At 41.8% G+C, this 23,600-nt stretch overlaps 1 protein-coding gene across 1 annotated transcript; it reads left to right on the forward strand.

Moving 5' to 3' along the window:
* Positions 1-493: 493 nt before the first annotated feature.
* PHF5A (PHD finger protein 5A) lies at positions 494-22,043 on the forward strand. Its single transcript, XM_053721325.1, has 4 exons — positions 494-629; positions 3,119-3,142; positions 6,310-6,476; positions 21,766-22,043. The coding sequence occupies exons 1-4, from the start codon at positions 578-580 to the stop codon at positions 21,853-21,855; spliced, it is 333 nt and encodes a 110-aa protein (XP_053577300.1). The 5' UTR covers positions 494-577; the 3' UTR covers positions 21,856-22,043.
* Positions 22,044-23,600: the final 1,557 nt, after the last annotated feature.

Raw genomic sequence — 23,600 nt, forward strand, 5'->3', positions numbered from 1 at the left:
TATGAATAGTGCTGTCCAGAAACACAATACGTGTTCCTCTCAGCATGTGTAACTCATAAGTGTCCAGTAAAACATGGCTGAGGTGGCAACCCTAGCCAGGGGGTTATGTGCAGGCTGTTACTGTAAGTAGTGCCAGGGGGGTAGGTGGTTGTATGCAGACTATATGTAGTGCCAGGTTTTGGGGTAGGTGGTTATGGGCAGACTGTATGTAGTGCCAGGTTCAGGGGTAGTTGGTTATGTGCAAACTGTATGTAGTGCCAGGTTTATGCGGTAGGTGGCACTGCACTGCACTGCAATATAAGCTGTGTGAGGGGATGACACTGCCTACTGCCCTCAAACTGAAACTGAATCATCAGCAAAGAACCAATCACAACAACCCTTAAGTCCTTGAGGGGGCGGAACTCTAATATGGCATCCAATAGTATTGTAAGAAGGATAAACGTCACCACCAGACACGAGCCAATAATATTAAAGCTATTAACTGTGACCGGAAGTGCTCAAGGCTCAGAGCGAGGCTTGGAACGTAAGAACGGCGTGTATTTGTTGCGGCTTCCGGTAGTAGTGGTCGGAGCGGGACATGGCGAAGCATCATCCAGATCTAATTTTCTGCAGGAAGCAGGCGGGAGTAGGTGAGCAAGCGAGGGGTTAGGGTGTCACACGGTGGTTCTCTCTGTAGTGCACAAACTGCGGGTTCATAGCCCAGTTTAACGTATATACAACTCATATGTTTGTGTGTGGCGCGAGCCTGGCATCCTCATGTGCCCCTAATGACATGTACGTGTGCATGAGGCGTAGGAACCAATCAGAGGGACCTTAAGCGCGTGCACAAGCACATAGAGAGAGTCAGGCGCGTGCACAGGGATAGAACATGAAACCCAGAATGAAGCGTTCATGGATCACAAAGAGCAGCAAATCTAAGATATTTTTCAGTTTACTTCTTTTATCTGCTTTACTTTTTTTCTCCTGGTATCATTTCTTGAATAGCATACCTGGTTAGTTTCAGGAGCGTTCACGTGTTTTGAGCATTGTAGGTTAGTTTTGAATCACTGTGCAAATGCTGCTGCCACCTAATATTTAAAAGTGCATAGAATACGTGCACGTTCCTGGCCCTAGCTACCTAGGTATGCTTTCCAACAAGGATACCAAGAGAATGAAGGGAATTTTAATAGAAGTTAATTGGAAAGATTTGTTTTTTAATGTTATGCTTTGTCTGAAACATTAAAGGGACACAGACTCTTTGTTTAAAAAGATAGATAACGGTTATATTAAAATGTACCTTGTGATGCTAAAGTGCCTGCTTTTTAAAAATTTGATTAATAACAGGGGCACTTTAATTCATCAATTTACCTTTCACTCCTGTTGTACAAAAAAATACTTCCCTTTTAATTTTCACAGCAGCTCCAGCTTCCTCTGCCCGTCGCAAAGCCTCTTCCTGGGTCTAAAATGAGGATTCCGGGCACTTTAGCATCAAAATTTACATTCACTTTAATATTCATTTTACCTCTGATTACCTTGTATCTAAGCTTCTGCAGACTGCTCCTTATCTCAGTTATATTAATGTACTTTTTACCTCTGTGATTACCTTATATCTAAACCTCTGCACACTGCTCCTTATTTCAGTTATATTAATACACTTTTTACTTCTGTGATTACTGTGTATCTATGCCTCTGCAGACTGCTCCTTATCTCAGTTATATTAATATACTTTTTCCCTCTGTGATTACCCTGTATCTAACCCTCTGCAGACTGCTCCTTATCTCAGTTATATTAATATACTTTTTACCTCTGTGATTACCTTGTATTTAAGCCTCTGCAGACTGCTCCTTATCTCAGTTATATTAATATACTTTTTACCTCTGTGATTACCTTGTATCTAAGCCTCTGCAGACTGCTCCTTATCTCAGTTATAATAATATACTTTTTACCTATGTGATTACCCTGTATCTAACCCTCTGCAGACTGCTCCTTATCTCAGTTATATTAATATACTTTTTTCCTCTGTGTTTATCTTGTATCTAACCCTCTGCAGACTGCTCCTTATCAGTTATATTAATATACTTTTTATCTCTGATTACCCTGTATCTAAGCCTCTGCAGACTGCTCCTTATCTCAGTTATATTAATTTACTTTTTACCTCTGTGATTACCTTGTATCTAAGCCTCTGCAGAGTGTTCCTTATCTCAGTTATATTAATATACTTTTTACCTCTGTGATTACCTTGTATCTAAGCCTCTGCAGACAGCCCCCTTATCTCATTGCTTTTGACAGACTTGCATTTTAGCCAATCAGTGCTGACTCATAAGTAACTGCACGGGGTGAGCACAGTTATCTATGACACACATGAACAAGTACTGTATAGCTGTGAAAACTGTATTAAAAATGCACTTAGATAAGAGGCGGCCTTCAAGGTTTTAGAAATTAGCATATGAGCCTACCTAGGTTTAGCTTTCAGCTAAGAATACCAAGAGAACAAAGCAAATTTGATGATAAAAGTAAATTGTAAAGTTGTTTAAAATTGCTGCCCTATCTGAATCATGAACGTTTAATTTTAACTTGAATGTGCCTTTAATGTCAGATCTGAAACAGTACTGAACACGAGCCAATCAGGAGATAGCATATGTGCGTATCCACTAATCAGCAGCCATTCACGTAGTGTGTCGCTGATTAGGAGCAAACTTTCACTATTTGTTACACACAATCAACAGAGCAAATGCTCTGACACATCACATTTTCTTATTGTCCCTTTAAACGGAATGTACAGTCAAAATGTACCTTTAATGATCCAGATAGAGCAGCAGTTGTAAACAACTTTCGTATTTAATTTTCATCTAGTGTTATTTATTCTGTTGGCATCCTTTGCTGAAAAGGAATGCTCAGGAGATGCAGTGCACTACTGGGAGCTAGCTGCACATATATGCCTCTTATCATTGGCTCACCAGATGTGCTCAGCTAGCTCCCAGCAGTTCTTTACTGCTCCTTCAACACAGGATACCAAAAGAATGAAGCAGTTTGATAATAGAAGGAAAATGAAAGCTGTTTAAAACTAAATTCTCAATAACGTAAAATGTGTCCCTTTGATATCACAGGTTTGACTCGCCTGTTTTATTTGTCTTTGCAGCTATCGGACGCCTGTGTGAGAAGTGTAAGTATCTGTTTATGTGCAGGTGTTATAGCATTTGTCTGCTGCAAATAAACTGATCGGATTCACTTGCGTACGTTTTATATCTCAACTCTAAAACGCAGCGTAAAATCCAGCACCTCCATATAGGGAGAGACTTCAGCTTCTAATGTCAGGAGCTAGGAATCCAGTACAATTTATGTTTGGCTGAGATTTCTCGATATAAACGGATTGCGAGTTGGTAAACCCATCACCATAGTAAACATATGTCCCCCTAATCAAGGCCAAGCTGCTATCGTCCCATGAGTCAGGATCCACAGTGACTTTAAGCTGTTAAATCCTGAACTACATAGTTCCAACAGCTCTATACGTATTGCAAAAGTGACTCTGAAAGTCCTATGCTCAGGTCTCAAAACTCTAAGCTTGTCTGATCCATAGAGATCACACTCCAGAATTGCTTACATATTAGTAGACCCTTTAACACTTTCCTATGTGTCAACAATAGTTCACACCACCTGCTCTGACCATTCTATGGTTAGTTATGTAATTATCTGCCACCAGAGCCTTTTAGATGAATCTTTAGCACTAACACCGCATCTTAGGGACGACATAGTAAAAACAAAGAATATTTCACCCCAGGCTCCGACCCTGGTAACGCCTAAGAAACACATAAAAATTGTATCAGGGGAGAACTAATTAAAGGGACACTGAAACCAATTTTTTTCTTTTGTGATTCAGATAGAGCAGCAACTTTCTAATTTACTCCTATTAATTTATCTTCATTCTCTTGGTATCTTTATTTGAAAAGCAAGAATGTAAGTTTAGATACCTGCCCATTTTTGGTGAACAACCTGGGTTGTTCTTGTTGATTGGTGGATAAATTCACCTACCAATGAACAATTGCTGTCCGGTGTTTTGAACCAAAAATTGTCTGGCTCCTTAGCTTAGATGCCTTCTATTTCAAATTAAGATAGCAAGAGAACAAAGAAAAATTAATAGGAGTAAATTAGAAAGTTGCTTAAAATGGAATGCTTTATCTGAATCACGAAAGAAAAAAAAATTGGGTTCAGTGTCCCTTTAAGGCAAAGGCAGCTAAAAACCATCTAGAAAGAGAAGAATATGACCACATTTTAAAAGAAGTGTTACAGCTTGATTACTTGCATGAACTTTACCCCTCAGACAAAGCCATTTCTATGCAACTCCCTTTCTACAGAGAGAAACGGAATAACTTCTTACATATTAAAGCTCAGGATACTGCCCTCTCTTCAGCAGAAATCCTACACAGCAGTGGATAAACCAGGTAAACTATTAGCTAAAGCCCTAAAAACTAAAAGATTAAAAAAAACTCATGGAAGATACCTATCAGATAGCAGCAGACGTTTTCAAAACCTTTTATCACAACCTATATAATGTATTCCCGAATTGGAATTCAGAAAGCCATGCCCAAAATTGTGCCGAATATCTGGCTAACATTACGCAAAGGAGACACAAGATTTACTGGATACACCAATATCCAGTGAATAAATTAGAGGCCATTAAATCACTAAAGTCAGTTAAGGCCCCAAGACCAGATGGGTTCTCTGACTGATGCTATGAAATATATAGCAAACACTTAATTCCCTACTTATTGAAACAGGTTCAACAAATTAATGAGGGTGGACGCTTCCTGGTATCTATGCTTCAGGCCCACATAACTGTCCTTCCTAAACCAGAAAAACAGACTGATCAACCTGCAAGTTATCTGCCTATTTCCCTCTTAAATACCAACTTAAAATTGTATGCTAAAATTCTGGCCAACAGATTAAATACTTACCAGATTTAATATTATCGGATCAAGTAGGTTTCATACTGCAGCGAGAGGCTAAGGACATGAAAAATTGTAGATGTAATAGACTATTTACAATGTGACACTGTCGCCATTATCTTACTAGCAACAGATGCTGAAAAAGTCGATACCCCTTCCTGCTTGATTGGGAAGATAAGATAAAAAAAATCTCTTGCTTGAAAGATATTTTTTTTTCAAACTAGCTCAATAAGACACATATATGTTTTATTGGGACCTCAGGTCAATATAGGTAAACACAATAAACTCCATGACAACAATATATAATTAATGTAAGTACACAACATATCTTTCCATTTAATTGTTGATGTTATTTTGCAGGTTTTATTTAAATGTTTGTTCTATGTTAGCACTTTAACATATATGAACTAGATTGAGAGTAGCTGTACTCAGTGCTTCCTATACTGAGCGACTAAATCACGCCTGTCAAGCTTTTGCATTAGATGGTGATAAACTATGATATTGGCACCACACTAAAGACTAACTGGATCCTTGATATTATCACAGGAATCTTTATCTTTCCATGAGACTGGATTTTGATCCCCTGTAATGTCAGCGTTTTACTTAAGTTTATAAAATATGTATAAAAGTACAGGTGATCAGTTTCTGTAAAATGTAGCGCCTGATCCAGGACTAAAGGGACATTGTACTGTAAAATTAGATGTTTACAATGTGTTATACCAGCTGTCGAGAATAAAATGGATGAGACATTTCTTCTTTGTTTTTATTTTTGTATATGAAATAGCTGGTTTTGATGTTTTATACTACAACCCATGAAAATGGGTTAAGCTTGCAGGGAAATCAGATCTCCTTATGTTATTACTTTCTGTACACAGATATACACGGTTCTTTATATCTGTCTGTATATCGAAGCACAATACTTAATTTTCAATTGTTCTCTTTATCAGTGTATTACTTCTCTCTTCTAAACCCCCACTGTGAGTGTAATATCTGCTGGCTGTTTACACAGCTTATCTGTAGCCAATACTTAAGTATAGAAGCTTTTAGTACAGGTAGGGGTACCACATGCAAAATCAACTATTTCAATGCCAAAACAAAGGTAAAGGAGTTAAGTAGAATGTTTTGATTATATATTGGATAAGGACAGGGGAATTCTATTTTAAGCTGCTTGCGTTTTCTCCTTGCCCCAGTAGAGGGCAGGATTCCCTGTCACATCAGCCTATGCATATCTAGCACATTCCCGTTCAGCTGCACTGCAGATGACTATTTTATATTTATTTCATACACGGGTTGTAATTTAATAGATGCTGTTTCTGTGATCTGTTGCCGTTTCACATAGACGGACCTTGCAGATTATTGGTTTATGATTTATTTTGCTTTCCTGTAGGTGATGGAAAGTGTGTGATTTGTGACTCGTACGTACGTCCCTGCACGCTGGTGCGCATCTGTGACGAATGCAATTATGGTTCATATCAAGGACGTTGTGTGATCTGTGGGGGTCCAGGGGTGTCTGATGCCTATTACTGCAAAGAATGCACAATTCAGGAAAAAGATGTAAGTAGAGTGTGCACCAGGGGGTGTCGTTGGTGCGGGGGGCACCAAGGGATATTCTAGAGAGGAAGTCAGATAGAAGTCGCATGAATATAATGCCTGATCTTTATTTGGTTTATGATCAGGGATTATTTATTTGCGTGTTGATCCAGAGGAGGTGAAAAAGAATACAAATATATGAGGAAGTACAAAGATAAAGGTTCTTCCGTCTCCCTGAAGCAACATTTTTGCTTTTCTATGCTGATTAGTACAAAAATAGCTCAAGGGTTTGTCAGATTTCTATTTTCTTCCTAAAGTCTGTAATGTAGAATGTTGTGAAGCTGTACATACAAGGTGATATTTGTTTGTGGGTAAGCACATTGGTTTCTAGCTAGGAGCCAGACTGTGCTTGGTGGTGTGATATTCAGATGAAGAGTAGACAAGAGGCACGTTGCTAGGCGCTAGACTGTGCTTGGCGGTGTGATGTAGAATAACGAGGCGCATTGCTAGGTTCTAGACTGTGCTTGGCGGTGTGATGTAGACTAGACAAGAGGCGCGTTGCTAGGCGCTAGACTGCTTGGTGGTGTGATGTAGACTAGAGGCGCATTGCTAGGCACTAGCCTATGCTTGGTGATGTAGATTAGTTAAGAGGCGCGTTGCTAGGTGCTAGACTGTGCTTGGCGGTGTGATGTAGACTAGAGAAGAGGCACGTTGCTAGGCATTAGCCTATGCTTGGTGGTGTGATGTAGATTAGACAAGAGGCGCATTGCTAGGCGCTAGACTGTGCTTGGCGGTGTGATATTCATGTGCAGAGTAGACGAGGCACGTTGCTAGGCGCTAGACTGCTTAGCGGTGTGATGTAGACTAGACAAGAGGCTCGTTGCTAGGCGCTAGACTGCTTGGTGGTGTGATGTAGACTATACGAGGCGCATTGCTAGACTTCTTGGCGGTGTGATGTAGACTAGAAAAGAGGCGTGTTGCTGAACGTTAGATTGTGCTCAACGACGTGATGTAGACTAGCGGCACGTTGCTAGACAAGGCGTGTTGCTAGGCGCTAGTCTGCTTGGTTGTGTTGATCCAGAGGTGGTGAAAAAACTCCAATAGAGACGTAAACATATGAGGAAGTACAAAGATAAAGGTTCTTCTGTCTCCCTGAAGCAACATATTTGCTTTTCTGCACTGATTAGTACAAATCTAGCTCAAGGGTTTGTTCGATTTTTCTTTTCTTTCTAAAGTCTGTAAGGTAGAATGTCGCCATGAAGCTCAACAAGGTGACGTTTTGTTTGGGTAAGCACATTCGTTCCTAGCTAGGAGCTAGACTGCTTGGTGGTGTGATATTCAGGTGCAGAGTAGACAGGAGGCGCGTTGCTAGGCGCTAGACTGTGCTTGGTGGTGGTGTAGGTTAGACAAGAGGTGCATTGCTAGGCGCTAGACTGTGCTTGGTGGTGTAGACTAGACAAGAGGCGTGTTGCTAGGCGCTAGACTGCGGTGTGATGTAGACTAGACAAGAGGCGCATTGCTAGACTGCTTGGCGGTGTTATGTAGACTAGACGATTCGCGTTGCTAAGCGTTACGCTGTGCTTGGTGGTGTGATGTAGACTAGGCAAGTGCCACGTTAAGTGATAGATTGCTTGGCTGTGTGATGTAGACGAGGCACGTTAGGTGCTAGGCTGGTGGTGTAGACTAGACAAGAGGCGTGTTGCTGGACTGTGCTTGTTGGTGTGATGTAGACTAGACAAGAGGCGCATTGCTAGGCACTAGACTATGGTTGGAGGTGTGATGTAGACTAGAGGCGCGTTGCTAAGCCCTAGACTATGGTTGGTGGTGTGATGTAGACAAGAGGCGCGTTGCTAAGCGCTAGACTGCTTGGTGGTGAGATGTAGACAAGAGGCGCGTTGCTTAGCGCTAGATTATGCTTGGTGGTGTGATGTAGACTAGAGGTGCGTTGCTTAGCGCTTGATTATGCTTGGTGGTGTGATGTAGACTAGAGGTGCGTTGCTTAGCGCTTGATTATGCTTGGTGGTGTGATGTAGACTAGAGGCGCGTTTCTAGGCGGTAGACTGTGCCTGGCGGTGTGATGTAGACTAGGCAAGAGCCCCCAGCAGCAGTGTGAGAGCCTGAGACAAGCTGTAGAGACAGTTGGTTATTGACTTGAATGTGACTAATACTATTATTATTATTATTATACTTTATTTATTAAGCGCCAACATATTCCGCAGCGCTGTCCATGGATACAATTAATTTAAATAAAACAATACAAGACTTGTAAGATACAGGACAAAATTTACAAACACATACAGTAGGGATTGAGGGCCCTATTCCCATGGGAACTTACAATCTAGAAGTTTAGAGCAGACGACTCTCGGGTGGTGCTGGGACATGAAGGGAAATGTGTAGAAAGTAAAATGCTCTCTAGTAAAATGCAGTGATGTGTAAGTAGCACAAATAGTTAACAAACAAAACCTTGTATCATATGGGAAACTTTCTTATAAAGGCATTTTCTTGTATAACAGGAAGTGCATTTTTATGCACAGCTCGTCACTAGGGACATATTGCTCTATTGGTTGATAAGAAATATATACTTTTAATGTAACAATGATGCTGTTTTATAAGCTATGTGAGTTTAATAAGAGGTTTATACGGCAAACGTTTACAGATTTGTAGTATAAGGTGCCAGCTTGCTGCTGTATAAGATACTGTGTAACGTTTTATATGCAGATCTGTAGTACCTGGAGCTAGGATTGTACACGGATTGCACAAGTGTACAGGGAGTGCAGAATTATTAGGCAAGTTGTATTTTTGAGGATTAATTTTATTATTGAACAACAACCATGTTCTCAATGAACCCAAAAAACTCATTAATATCAAAGCTGAATAGTTTTGGAAGTAGTTTTTAGTTTGTTTTTAGTTATAGCTATTTTAGGGGGATATCTGTGTGTGCAGGTGACTATTACTGTGCATAATTATTAGGCAACTTAACAAAAAACAAATATACCCATTTCAATTATTTATTTTTACTAGTGAAACCAATATAACATCTCAACATTCACAAATATACATTTCTGACATTCAAAAACAAATCAGTGACCAATATAGCCACCTTTCTTTGCAAGGACACTCAAAAGCCTGCCATCCGTGGATTCTGTCAGTGTTTTGATCTGTTCACCATCAACATTGCGTGCAGCAGCAACCACAGCCTCCCAGACACTGTTCAGAGAGGTGTACTGTTTTCCCTCCTTGTAAATCTCACATTTGATGATGGACCACAGGTTCTCAATGGGGTTCAGATCAGGTGAACAAGGAGGCCATGTCATTAGATTTTCTTCTTTTATACCCTTTCTTGCCAGCCACGCTGTGGAGTACTTGGACGCGTGTGATGGAGCAGTAGGACTGGGAGTTGAGCTTGACTCCATCCTCAACCCGAAAAGGCCCCACAAGCTCATCTTTGATGATACCAGCCCAAACCAGTACTCCACCTCCACCTTGCTGGCGTCTGAGTCGGACTGGAGCTCTCTGCCCTTTACCAATCCAGCCACGGGCCCATCCATCTGGCCCATCAAGACTCGCTCTCATTTCATCAGTCCATAAAACCTTAGAAAAATCAGTCTTGAGATATTTCTTGGCCCAGTCTTGACGTTTCAGCTTGTGTGTCTTGTTCAGTGGTGGTCGTCTTTCAGCTTTTCTTACCTTGGCCATGTCTCTGAGTATTGCACACCTTGTGCTTTAGGGCACTCCAGTGATGTTGCAGCTCTGAAATATGGCCAAACTGGTGGCAAGTGGCATCTTGGCAGCTGCACGCTTGACTTTTCTCAGTTCATGGGCAGTTATTTTGCGCCTTAGTTTTTCCACACGCTTCTTGCGACCCTGTTGACTATTTTGAATGAAAAGCTTGATTGTTCGATCACGCTTCAGAAGCTTTGCAATTTTAAGAGTGCTGCATCCCTCTGCAAGATATCTCACTATTTTTGACTTTTCTGAGCCTGTCAAGTCCTTCTTTTGACCCATTTTGCCAAAGGAAAGGAAGTTGCCTAATAATTATGCACACCTGATATAGGGTGTTGATGTCATTAGACCACACCCCTTCTCATTACAGAGATGCACATCACCTAATATGCTTAATTGGTAGTAGGCTTTCGAGCCTATACAGCTTGGAGTAAGACAACATGCATAAAGAGGATGATGTGGTCAAAATACTCATTTGCCTAATAATTCTGCACACAGTGTAAAGGGGCTACTACACTTATGCGTTGGCTGCCACAAAAACAAAATGTATGCTTACCTGATACATTTTTTCTTTTTTGACACGATGAGTCCACGGATCATCTTAATTACTAATAGGATATTCACCTCCTGGTCAGCAGGAGGCAGCAAAGAGCACCACAGCAAAGCTGTTAAATATCACCTCCCAAATATCACCCAGTCATTCGACCGAAGTCAAGGAGAGAAAGGAAGTAACAAGGTGCAGAGGTGTCTGAAGTTTATAAACCCAACAACTTGTCTCTACAAAAACAGGGCGCACTGTGGACTTGTTGTGTCAAAAAATAAATTTATCAGGTAATCATAAATTTTGTTTTCTTTTTAATGACACAGTGAGTCCATGGATCATCTTTATTACTAATGGGAATCAATACCCAAGCTAGAGTACACAGATGATAAGGGATGGACAAGACAGGGAACCTAAACGGAAGGCACCACTGCTTGAAGAACCTTTCAAGTTGCAGCCTTGCAAATCTGTTCCACTGAAGCTTCATTCTTGAATGCCCATGAGGAAGCAACAGCCCTTGTGGAGTGAGCCGTAACACTCTCTGAAGGCTGCTGTTCAGCAGTCTCATATGCAAAACGTATGATACTCTTCAGCCAAAAAGAAAGAGCAGTAGCCGTAGCTTTCTGTCCCTTACATTTTCCTGAAATAAACATAAACAAGGCAGAAGACTGACGAAATTCCTTAGTCGCTTGCACGTAAAACTTTAAAGCACGAACCACGTCCAAATTGTGCAGAAGCCTTTCCTTTTGAGAGGTAGGATTAGGACCCAATGAAGGAACAACAATCTCCTGATTAATGTTCCTATCATAAAAAACTTTAGGAAGAAATCCTAATTTAGTACGTAAAACTACCTTATCTGAATGAAAAATAAGGTAAGGGGACTCATACTGCAATGCCGAGAGCTCTAACACTGTGAGCAGAAGAAATAGCCACAAGAAATAAAACTTTACAAGATAACAACTTAATGATTGTACATCTGGAACATCTGCCAGACGTATGTGTAACAAAATAGATAAGGCAGAGATTTGACCCCTTAGGGAACATGTCGATAATCCTTTCTCCAAACCCTGTTGGAGAAAGGATCAAATTCTAGGAATCCTAACTCTACTTTATGAGTAGCCCTTGGACTCACACCAATACAAATATTTACGCCATATCTTATGGTAAATCTTTCTAGTTACAGGCTTATGAGCCTGAATCATGGTCTCAATGACCGATTCAGAAAAGCTCCCCTTGGATAAAATTAAGCATTCAATCTCCAAGCAGTCAGCTTCAGAGAAACTAGATTTGGGTGAAGGAAGAGCCCTTGAATTAGAAGGTCCTTCCTCAACGGAAGTCTCCAGGTTGGCAGATGACATGTCCACCAGATCTGCATACCAAATCCTGCGAGGCCAAGCCGGTGCAATGAGGATCCACCGATGCCCTCTCCTGCTTGATTCGAGCAATGGCCCAAGGAAGAAGAGAAAACTGAGGAAATAGATATGCTAGACTGAAGTTCCAAGGGACCGTCACAGCATCTATCATTTCTGCCTGGGGGTCCCTGTCGAGATGCCATGAGATCTAATTCCGGCTGACCCCACTTGAGAATAAGGCTGGAGAACACTTCCGGATGGAGTTCCCACTCCCCCGGATGAAAGGTCTGCCCGCTCAGGAAGTCCGCCTCCCAGTTGTCCACCCCTGGGATGTGGATTGCTGACAGGCAGCAAGAATGGGCCTCCGCCCACTGAATTATTTTGGTTACCTCTGTCATTGTTAAGGAGCTCCTCGTTCCTCCCTGATGATTGATGTAAGTTATATTGTCCAACTGGAACCTGATAAACTGGACAGAGGCTAACTGGGGTCAGGCCAGAAGAGCATTGAAGATCGTTCTCAGCTCCAGAATGTTTATTGGAAGAAAAGACTCTGAGTCCAAACTCCCTGAGCCTTTAGGGAGCCCCAGACTGCTCCCCACCCTAGAAGGCTGACGTCTGTTGTCACAAACACCCAAGATGGTCTGCAAAAGCAGGTTCCCTGGGTGAGATGATCCAGAGACAACCACCATTGAAGGGAATCCCTCGTCTCCTGCTCCAGTAGTATTCAAGGAGACAAATCCGCATAATCTCCGTTCCATTGCCTGAGCATGCTTAACTGCAGAGGTCTGAGGTGGAACCGAGCAAACGGGATGTCCATTGCCGCCACCATCAGCCCGATTTACCTCAATGCACTGAGCCACTGATGGCCGAGGAGTAGACTGAAGGACTAGGCAAGTATCGATAATCTTTAATTTCCTGACTTCTGTAAGAAAAAAATCTTTGATAGGGAATCTATAATGGTTCCCAAAAAAGGTACCCTTGTATTTGGGACTAAAGAACTCTCTTCCAAATTTACCTTCCAACCGTGAGATCGCAGGACGGATAACACCATGTCTGTGTGGGATCTTGCTTGTTGTAAGAATGGTGCCTGTACTAGGATGTCATTCAGATAGGGCGCCACTGCGATGCCCTGTAACCGAAGCACTGCCAACAGCGATCCCAGAACCTTTGTGAAAATTCTGGGAGCTGTTGCAAGACCGAAAGGAAGAGCCACGAACTGGAAGTGTTTGTCCAGAAAGGCAAACCTTAAGAACTTGTGATGATCACTGTGAATGGGAACATGCAGGTACGCATCCTTTAAATCCACAGTTGTCATAAATTGACCCATCTTGAAGGACGGTACCCTGAGAAATTTGTTTAGACTCTTGAGATCTAAAATTGGTCTGTAGGTTCCGTCTCTTTTTTTGGGAACCACGAACAGAATGGAATAAAAACCCAGGCCCTGTTCCTGTATTGGAACGGGAACAATCACTCTCAGGTCGGAGAGGTCTCCTACACAGTGTAAGAACGCCTCTTTTTGTCTGGTCTGCAGATAATCTTGAAAGTAAAGACCTGCCTCTGGGAGGAAAACTTTTGAACTCTAAATTGTATCCCTGGGACACTATTTCTATTGCCCAGGGATCCTGAACATCTCGAACCCAAGCCTGAGCGAAGAAGGAAAGTCTGCCCCCTACAAGATCCGGTACCGGATCGGGGGCATGCCCTTCCTGCTTTCTTTGTTTCAGTAGCAGGCTTTTTGGATTGTTTCCCTTATTGCAAGACTGATTGAGTCTCCATGCAGGTTTAGACTGATCCTGCTTAGAAGCGGTAGAGGAAGAATTTCCCTTGAAATTTGGAAAGGAACAAAAATAACTCTGTCATTCTTTTTTGTTTGTTTCTCTTATCCTGAGGGAGAAGATGACCTTTACCTCCCGTAATATCAGAGATAATTTCCGTCAAGCCAGGTCCAAACAAGGTCTTCCCCTTGTAAGGAATAGCTAGAAGCTTAGACTTGGAGGACACATCCGCAGACCAAGGTTTTAACCATAAGGCTCTGCAAGCTAGAATGGAGAAACCCGGAATCTTTGCTCCCAGTTTGATAACTTGAATTGAAGCATCCGTAATAAAGGAATTAGCCAGTTTAAGAGCTTTTATCCTATCCTGTATTTTATCCAGAGAAGTTTCTGTCCCGAGAGCATCAGACAACGCATCGAACCAATATGCCACTGCACTAGTGATGGTAGCAATGCACACAGCTGGCTGCCATTGTAAGCCCTGGTGTACATACATCTTTTTGAGTAGACCCTCTAATTTCTTGTCCATAGGATCTTTGAAAGCACAACTATCCTCTATGGGAAAAGTAGTTCTCTTAGCTAAGGTGGAAACGGCTCCTTCCACCTTGGGAACTGTTTGCCAAGCCTCCTTAATATAGTCGGCTATGAGAAACATCTTTTTAAATATAGGAGATGGAGAAAAAGGTATACCCGGTCTCTCCTACTCCTTGGCAATGATTTCAGAAGCTCGGTCAGGGACCAGAAACACGTCTGTCGAGGAAGGAACCTCAAAATATTTGTTTAGCTTACTGGATTTCTTAGGAACAACAACTACCGTGGAGTCGCTGTCGTCCGATGTAGCTAAAACCTCCTTAAGTAACAGACGGAGGTGTTCTAGCTTAAACCTGAAAGATACCACTTCAGTATCGGCAAAAGGAATTACACTGTCCGAATCTGAAATTTCACCTTCAGATGCTATGTTCTCCTCCTCTTCAGGCTTCTGGGAGGGGACCTCCGAAATAGCAACAACTGCGTCAGAAACCTCGCTTACTGAATGTCTGATTTTCCTCTTACGCTTTCCCTGCAACTTTGGAAAAGCAGACAACGCATCAGAAATTGTAGAAGACATGAGATGCGATGTCCCTTAAAGTAACTCCGGTGGGAGCTGGAGAGGAAGCGCAGGGCACTGCTTGTGAGGGCGGTAAAATTTGGGACACTTGGGGAGAAAGCTGCGGCATATATTGAACCTAGTCAGACTCCTTAACAACATCCGCTTTAGAAAAACTTTGCTCAGAAAAAATCTTTTCCCTATAATTTAAAGTCCTCTCAATTACATGAGGGACAGAAAGGGATAGGTGGTTCCACATTGGCCTCAAAACACAAGGAGCAAGTGACATCTTGAGGCCCCTTGGTCCATACTGATTCACGAGTAAATTAATAAATAAAAAAACTCAAATATTAAGAAAAACTTTTATGATGAAAAAACATTACTGTGTCTTTAAATTTAAACAGGTAACTTTTTTTTTTTTTTTTTTTTTTTTTTAAACCAAATTCTTTCAATTAGCAAAAAAACACAATTTGAAAACAATATAGACACCTCTACACCTCAGCAACTTTGCTGAGGTACCTATTTGACTGTTAAAACCGGAGTTAATGTTCCTCCTCTTATGATGCAGGAAACAATCCGTAACTCAGCAGAGAGGATATCGACAACGTTAAATTCTAGAAACGCTTGTTCTAACAAAAACCATGCGTTTCTAGTAAAGCCCTGACGAACTCCAACACTGTCGTCCTTTGAATACTTGAGAATATGTCAGAGACTGAGGCGCAATAAAAGTGGCGCGTAACTCGGCAAGGACCGCCTATCGTGGGCGTTGCTATAGGAAAAACCTCTCCCGATCAACATCTTTGTTAATAAAAGCCGTCGGGAGATTCTAACAACCAGAGCAAGTTAAAATGCTTCACTCCCAGCCCCAGTGCCTGCAGCTATGGCTGTCAAAAGTCCTCTCCATCCTAGGAGAGTTTATAGTGTCCCATCTACATAAAGTGCCCCTTCGTTTATGAGCCCTGTATGTTCTTGTTAATGTGCTCACTTTTTCTCTGAGTATTTTTTATTTATTTTCTTGGCCCCAGAAATAAAAAAGCAGCACTTACCTTACATTTGCCTGACAGCAAGGCAGCTCACAGGCTTTAGAGGTCCTCTCCCTCACATCGACCTGTGGAGAAAAAAAGGCTGAGTAAATTTACCTCAGGCTATAGGAGTTAGGGCAGCATGAAATACATGGGAGGTGCAGTGAGAATTATGTCCCACAAGTTCCCATTGCTCTAAAGCCACCAAAGCGCTACTGAAGAGACTGACATGGACTACGGTTACACCCCAGGACAAAGCAGCACAATCTTGCGCTACTTTAAAAATAAACTCTTGATTGAAGAATCTTTTTCTAACACCTCACTTTACCACTTCCTAGCACTAACGTAGGCAAAGAGAATGACTGGGGTGGGAGGGAAGGGAGGAGCTATTTATAAGCTCTGCTGTGGTGCTCTTTGCCTCCTCCTGCTGACCAGGAGGTGAATATCCCATTAGTAATTAAAGGGACACTGTACCCAATTTTTTTCTTTTGTAATTCAGAAAGAGCAGGGAATTTTTTATTTTTTATTTTTTTTTTTCATATTAAAATTGGTTTATTTCTCAGGTTACATGATGTTCATATGTAGTTTTTTTTTTTTTTTTTTTTTTTTTTAAATTTTGTTTTAAAAGATAAATGAACATAAGAGCATCAAAAGCATGTACATACATATCAATAGTACATACAACAGGAATAACAGGATTAACTAAAGGTAGTATTATATAAAACAATCACATAAAATAAGGAGCACAAGAGAGAGAATGTTGGATGTTTAAGTCCATGTTCGGTGTCTGTTGGTCAATAATCTTATTCCCACCTCTCCATGGGAGGGTGCAAAAGTCCATTTGTTGTGGAAAAAGACCCATATTATTAATAACCCATATAAGTCAGCAAACTCCTTAGTGTATAGAGGTTTCATCATCATAAATGTTCATACCAAAATTATAGCTTAAACATAGAATATGACAATCAGAAATGTTAACCAGATTATACATAGAAAAAAGAAAAAAAAAGGAAACTGTGTCAAGCTATCCAAAAAGGAGAAAAAAGAGAAAAAAAAAAAAGGGAGGGGGGTATACATCGACAAGGGATAGGAGCGGGGGAGGTTGGGAGGGTTCAGATAAGGGGAAGAAAGGGGGAATGGGCAGGAGGACATTAGTAGCACCGGTTACAGCTAACCCGAGGAACCTAAAGTCCCCAAAGTGTTTGTAGGGGAAATTACTTTGGGCGAAGTGCCCAAATTTGGGACTGAAGGTCTGTGGACCCGTGGACATGGGAGACATAGGACTCCATTCTTTTAACAAAATACAGTATGTCCATCACTTGTTCCCACGAAGGGACAGTGCGTTGCAGCCACATACGCGCTACAGCTAATTTAACAGCTAGAAATAGGTAAATACAGAATAGTTTCTGAGGTAGAGTCAATTTCCTAGGCAAGATGTGGAACAGGCATGAACTAGGGGACAGAGGTAAGTGGATATTCCCTGAAGAGCAGTATCGGATTGATTTTTGCCAAAGCGGCTGAATCTGACTGCAAGACCACCAAATATGTTGGGGCGTTCCCAACCCCTCCAACATTTGGGTGAATTGACTGCCGAGATTTTAAACAAGCGGATGGGAGTCATATGCCATTGTAGCATAACCTTGAGAAATAACTCGTACAGGGTTATGCAGTGTATAGCTTTCTTGGTTAATTGGACAGCCATCCGCCATTGTTGTGGTTCGTTTGAAACCATCAGGGAAGATTCCCATCGCCTTACTGGAGGGGATTTATAGAAAACTGGAGGCTTCATGAGCGTAAGATACGAGATGGACAGAAGTTTACCGGGGGATGTCAGAGTCCCAGCGAACTTCCCAAGCGGTTTTAGACCTTAGTGGGCCCGCACCAAAGCCCCACGAGAGGAGAAGGCTACGTAGTCTCCAGAATTCAAAGTGCAATCGAGGAGGCGGATTAAACTTCCGAAGAAAGTCCTGGTAGTTTAGTAGCTTATCCCCTGCATAGAAATCTGCTATTCTAGTCAGCCCCAAACCGAGCCATAAGTTGGGATGGGAGTCTGGCAATGACAATAGCAGCCCCCTAAGGGAATAGAGCAGAGAATTTTAAGCAACTTTCTAATTTACTCCTATTATCACATTTTCTTCGTTCTCTTGCTATCATTATTTGAAAAAGAAGGCATCTAAGCTTTTTTTTGGTTTAGTACTCTGGACAGCACTTTTTTATTGGTGGATGAATTTATCCACCAATCAGCAAGGACAACCCAGGTTGTTCACCAAAAATGGGCCGGCATCTAAACTTACATTCTTGCATTTCAAATAAAGATACCAAGAGAATGAAGAAAATTTGATAATAGGAGTAAATTAGAAAGTTGCTTAAAATGTCATGCTCAATCTGAATCACGAAAGAATTTTTTTGGGTACAGTGTCCCTTTAAGATGATCCGTGGACTCATCGTGTCATTAAAAAGAAAAGAACCTGTTTGACTGGCACACAGGGCAAACCGGGCATCTCCTGTTGTATTGAGGTGCAGGTTTATGTGCCAGGGATACTGAGCTTAGTCTCTGAAACCTCATTGGTCACCTGGCAAAGAGGCTCATGTTCTACTGAAATATCCTTTATTATTGGTCCATGCAGCATGAGATGGCAAATAATCATGAGGCCCTGATATGTACACTTGGTGAGGCATTTAAATCTGGCCCTATTGAAATGTCTAAGCTATTCAAAACGTATTGACCAGCGCAGAAGATAAACCACACAAGCAATCAAATTAGAGGTTCCCCCGAAAAAAGCCTCAGAATAGAATAGGTTTGCAAAAAGAGAGAAACGTTTATGGTTAACCAGTTTCAGTGTAGGGTTTGTGTTTATTAAAATGATCTCATTTTAATACTTGGTTATAATATATCATTTGCCACATTTAACTTTTGGGTCTATACAAGTAAGATTCACGGACCCATAGAGGCTAGGATACAGGGAATTAACTATTAAATCGGCTGACCTATTTGAAATGTCTGCCAGTGTTTTATGCAGGATCCCAGTGTGCCAGCTTGGTAGCCATTCATCTGTGAAGAGGAGACTGGGCGCCTGTGCCCTGCAGTGCATGTGTATAGTGGCGTGGCCTATAATCATTCAGAACATTGGCTGCCATCTTAGTACATCAGTGCCCGGTAGTTTTATGTAATGAGCAGCACCATATAGACTGCACTTATGGAGAGGTACGGGGCTTGGGCAATAAGTACCGTAAGGTAATAGAGGTGGGCGAGAGGTAGATAGTCATTCCAGTGTGTAGGGTCTCGGCAGCAGAAAACTGTTTAAGGATGAGAAGTTATACGCTAGAGGGGTAAGAAAGATTCCAAATCTACATAAGATGACACCGGATGTCTGATCCCCTGATGTGATTTTGTACTAAGTAACAGATATACTTAGGTGCGCTAGGAAGCCTTGTTTTGTGTATTATGATCTCCGAAAGGAGGAAGTCGTGTCAGGGAGAATGGAACTTTATAAGTTACAGATGGTTTTTAGCTCATGACAAAGCTGGAGGAAATATATTTTGCATTTAAATCGGTGGTTTGTTGTACGGGAACACAGTTTTGCCTTTGGCCGCTAGGGAGGCAGTAATGTAAATCCTTTTTATTCTTTCTGAATGCTGTGATGGGTTCCCCGTCTCCCTATACACATGCGCCAGAGCAGTAAGTGATCCTCCACCTGCCAGTGGGATATAAACTTCCCTGTTACCCCTATAGCTGTAATAACCGTTGCACGTGCGCCAGCCCAGTAAGCGATCCTCCACCTGCCAGTGGGATATAAACTTCCCTGTTACCCCTATAGCTGTAATAACCTTTATCTGAAGATGTTGCACGTGCGCCAGCCCAGTAAGCAATCCTCCGCTTGCCAGTGGGATATAAACTTCCCTGTTACCCCTATAGCTGTAATAACCTTTATCTGAAGATGTTGCACGTGCGCCAGCCCAGTAAGCGATCCTCCGCCTGCCAGTGGTTTATAAACTTCCCTGTTACCCCTATAGCTGTAATAACCTTTATCTGAAGATGTTGCACGTGCGCCAGCCCAGTAAGCGATCCTCCGCCTGCCAGTGGGATATAAACTTCCCTGTTACCCCTATAGCTGTATTAACCTTTATCTGAAGATGTTGCACGTGAGCCAGCCCAGTAAGCGATCCTCCGCCTGCCAGTGGGATATAAACTTCCCTGTTACCCCTATAGCTGTAATAACAGTTGCACGTGCCCCAGCCCAGTAAGCGATCCTCCACCTGCAGTGGGATATAAACTTCCCTGTTACCCCTATAGCTTTTATAACCTTTATCTGAAGATGTTGCACGTGCAACGTACGTTTGTAGGAACAGGGTCAAAATACAAGACCATAAGGATGCTTTGATTAAAGGGGCCGCGATAACCTGGCACTTCTGCTGAGGGTCACATGTAATGACGTATATATCAAATAGTCCCCTTAAAGGGACATGAAACCCAAAAATTATTTCATGGTTCAGATAGAGAATACAATTTTAAACAACTTTCCAATTTACTTCTATTTCATTTTCTTCATTCTCTTGTTATCTTTTGCTAAAAGGTTTATCTATATAATCGATTGTAATTGGCTCACCCATGTGTTCAGTTAGAAACCAGTAGTGCATTGCTCCTCCTTCAACAAATGATACCAAGATAATGAAGCAAATTGGATAATAGAAGTAAATTAGAAAGTTGTTTAAAATTGCATTCTCTATTTGAATCATGAGAGAAAAAATGTGGGTTACATGTCCCCTTAACTAATGTATGATCACAAACTTGTCTGTAAAACGAGTGTTGTGTCCAAGGCATTGACCACAAAATCTCAGAGAATGAGCTCATAAGTAATAAAATCTTATCCAAAAAATCCTTTGTCCAAATGAAGCTTAGTTATAATTCAGACCAAGGGTACAATTAGAAAATAGTCTGAGAAAAAAATGTCTTTATCAGAGCATAATGAGGTTGGCTCAGGAAGTGTGCATGTGTCGTGTGCACTATATGGCAGCTGTGCATGTTTTTGAGCCTACCTGAGTATGCTTTCATGGGAAGTAGTGAAGTTTCAACAAAACCGGTATAGAATTAGGGCTGATTTATCAGGCTCCGTATGGAGCTTGATGCCCCTTGTTTCTGGTGAGCCATTAGGCTCGCCGGAAACAGAAGTTATGAAGCAGCGGTCTAAAGACCGCTGCTCCATAACTTGTCCGCCTGATCTGAGGACGCGGACAGAAATCAACCCAATCGAATACGATCTGGTTGATTGACACCCCCTGCTAGCGGCCAGTTGGCCGTGAATCTGCAGGGGGCGGCATTGTACCAGCAGCTCACAAGAACTGCTGGTGCAATGATAAATGCTGACATCGTATGCTGTCTGCATTTATCGATGTGCGGCGGACATGATGCGCTACTTCGTATCATGTCCGCTCGCACATTGATAAATATGCCCTCTTGACTTTACTCAAAATGATTTTTGGTCAGGTCTTTCTGTTATGCGGAGATTAAATCTAATATGATCACTGAAGCGTTGTCATGTATATATTTTGTTAATTACATAACCCAAGTGACGGAGCTGAGTGTTTATTTTGCATCCAGTTGTGGGTGACTGTAAGTACAGGGCAGAGCTGGGTATATTACAGAACGTCTCGTCTAAGTGTATAAAGTTATGAGGCCGGATGTCTGAATATTTACTCCTAACATGAGGAGGTGGCGCCCAACAGCGTACATGTTGTTACAGCTATTTCTGGCAAGCTCACGTTAAACCTTGGTGTGGTTAGCTTCAGGTTCTAACACTTTCTCTGTTTCCTTCTAGAGAGATGGCTGCCCTAAAATTGTAAATTTAGGAAGCTCCAAAACAGATCTGTTCTACGAACGCAAGAAATACGGTTTCAAGAAGAGGTGATCTGATCGCTGGATTGGGGTCTTTGTGTGACGTTTGTTTGAAGGGAGGATCTGTGCACATTTGTAACATTAAAATGTTTGTTTATACGTCGGTCTGAGAGCCATTTATAGACTCTGGCCCAGGTAGACTGAGGTTAAGATTGTTGTCATTTTTTTAGGCTTGTAAAATAAAGTCTGAACTTTTATAAATAGTGTTGCACGACTGCATTCTTTGTCCTAATTTTCTATTATTTTACACAATACATTTCTGGTCCTCTAAAACGTAGCAACTCTATTTCCTGCTATACTCAGACCAGGGTTTAGTCCAGGTATTGGCTCAGTTTGTGCTACATTTGTTCTCTGACAGGATTATCTGTACACCCGCTGCCCAGATCCTGGCTTTAATTGCTGGTGCCAGGGACCTTGCATATTCCTATACCCAGAGGCACTGGACTGATCTCTGTGAGGGCCGGTTCCTGGCCAGTTCTTCCCTAGCGATACATAAAGGGTGACACAATTGTAGTGGTATTAGGGAGACGTAGATTCGTTATTCCATAAAATCTAGGCAATAAAAGAATCTCTGCGTTCACTACATTTCATATCATGTGCGATTGTATAAAATACTATTTTTTTTTACTAATAAGTCATTTAATTAGATTTTTTTTTGTAAGCAAATCCTGTTGCTGTGTGCAAGGGGTTAAATGCATAATTATGCGCTTGTGCCTCTTCAGACAACCATACAGCTAGTGAGCCATTCGGGAGGAAGAATACCTGCATATGCTCCAATCACTGTCTGTATCCTCTGGAGCAGAAGGGGCGTGTTCCAGGAGAGCCTCACAGTAAACAAAATCTAAATTTGTTTCCAAATAAAATGCTGTTGTGAAATAGAATGTTTTGTTTTTTATAGATTGTCCCTTTTATGCCATTTTCTTGCACTTTTATATTCATTTCATGTGTTAGAAGTTGCTGTTATTGCTGGTAAATAACGGTTTAACCGTGCAAGTCGGGTCTAGAGCAGGGATGCACTACTGGGAGCTAGCTGGGCACATCTGATGATCAAGCATATGTGTGTAGCCAGCTAGCTCCTGAGCCTTCCTAGGTATCCTTTTCAACAAACGATATCAAGCAAACAAAGTAAATTACATAATCGTAGTAAACTGGAAAGTGTCTTAAAATTACTATGTAATGTGTGTGTACCCTTGAAGTAGCAATCTCTGGCTCCTATTGTCCTGTTGCACTGTGTAATGTGACACCGTGTGGGCATGTCCTTGACGTGGCACTAGGGGACCAGCTGCTCTGTCGCCTAGAGAAGTGTGCAGCCGCAGCCTCTGTGATATCTGATGCCCATGACAAAGTCACGCTGCAAACTGAATTAAAGAGAGAAAACCAGTTCTCTAACTACAGGCTAATAGTTCCTACAGTATGGGGGGGCATGGTGTAACATTTAATCCCATAGCAGCCAGCCTATAACGGTGCTATCCAGTATGTGGTATCCAAGGGGTTAAAGAGAGATTCCCATAAGGAAAAATAAAATATTGCAGCACACAATCATATTATCTGCGTTTTATGTACAATGCCTCTGAAAAGTGTGTGTGATCCAGTTCCTCTCATACACAACACACAAGCTCTTTTGCTAAGCAAAGGAGACCAGCAGGCCCATTTATCAAGCTCCGTACCGATCTTGAAGGGCCGTGTTTCTAGCGAGTCTTCAGACTCACCAGAAACACAACTTATGAAGCAGCGGTCTAAAGACCGCTGCTCCATAAC

The sequence above is a fragment of the Bombina bombina genome, chromosome 7 (assembly GCF_027579735.1).
Source record: "Bombina bombina isolate aBomBom1 chromosome 7, aBomBom1.pri, whole genome shotgun sequence".
In the NCBI taxonomy this organism is placed as follows: domain Eukaryota; kingdom Metazoa; phylum Chordata; class Amphibia; order Anura; family Bombinatoridae; genus Bombina; species Bombina bombina.

What these genes read in the sequence shown, in the direction of transcription:
- PHF5A (XM_053721325.1), top strand. Translation starts at nt 578, where the DNA reads ATGGCGAAGCATCATCCAGATCTAATTTTCTGCAGGAAGCAGGCGGGA. An exon ending in CAGGAAGCAGGCGGGAGTAG is followed by an intron (nt 630 to 3,118) that starts GTGAGCAAGCGA and finishes TTGTCTTTGCAG; the next exon opens with CTATCGGACGCCTGTGTGAG. An exon ending in GCACAATTCAGGAAAAAGAT is followed by an intron (nt 6,477 to 21,765) that starts GTAAGTAGAGTG and finishes GTTTCCTTCTAG; the next exon opens with AGAGATGGCTGCCCTAAAAT.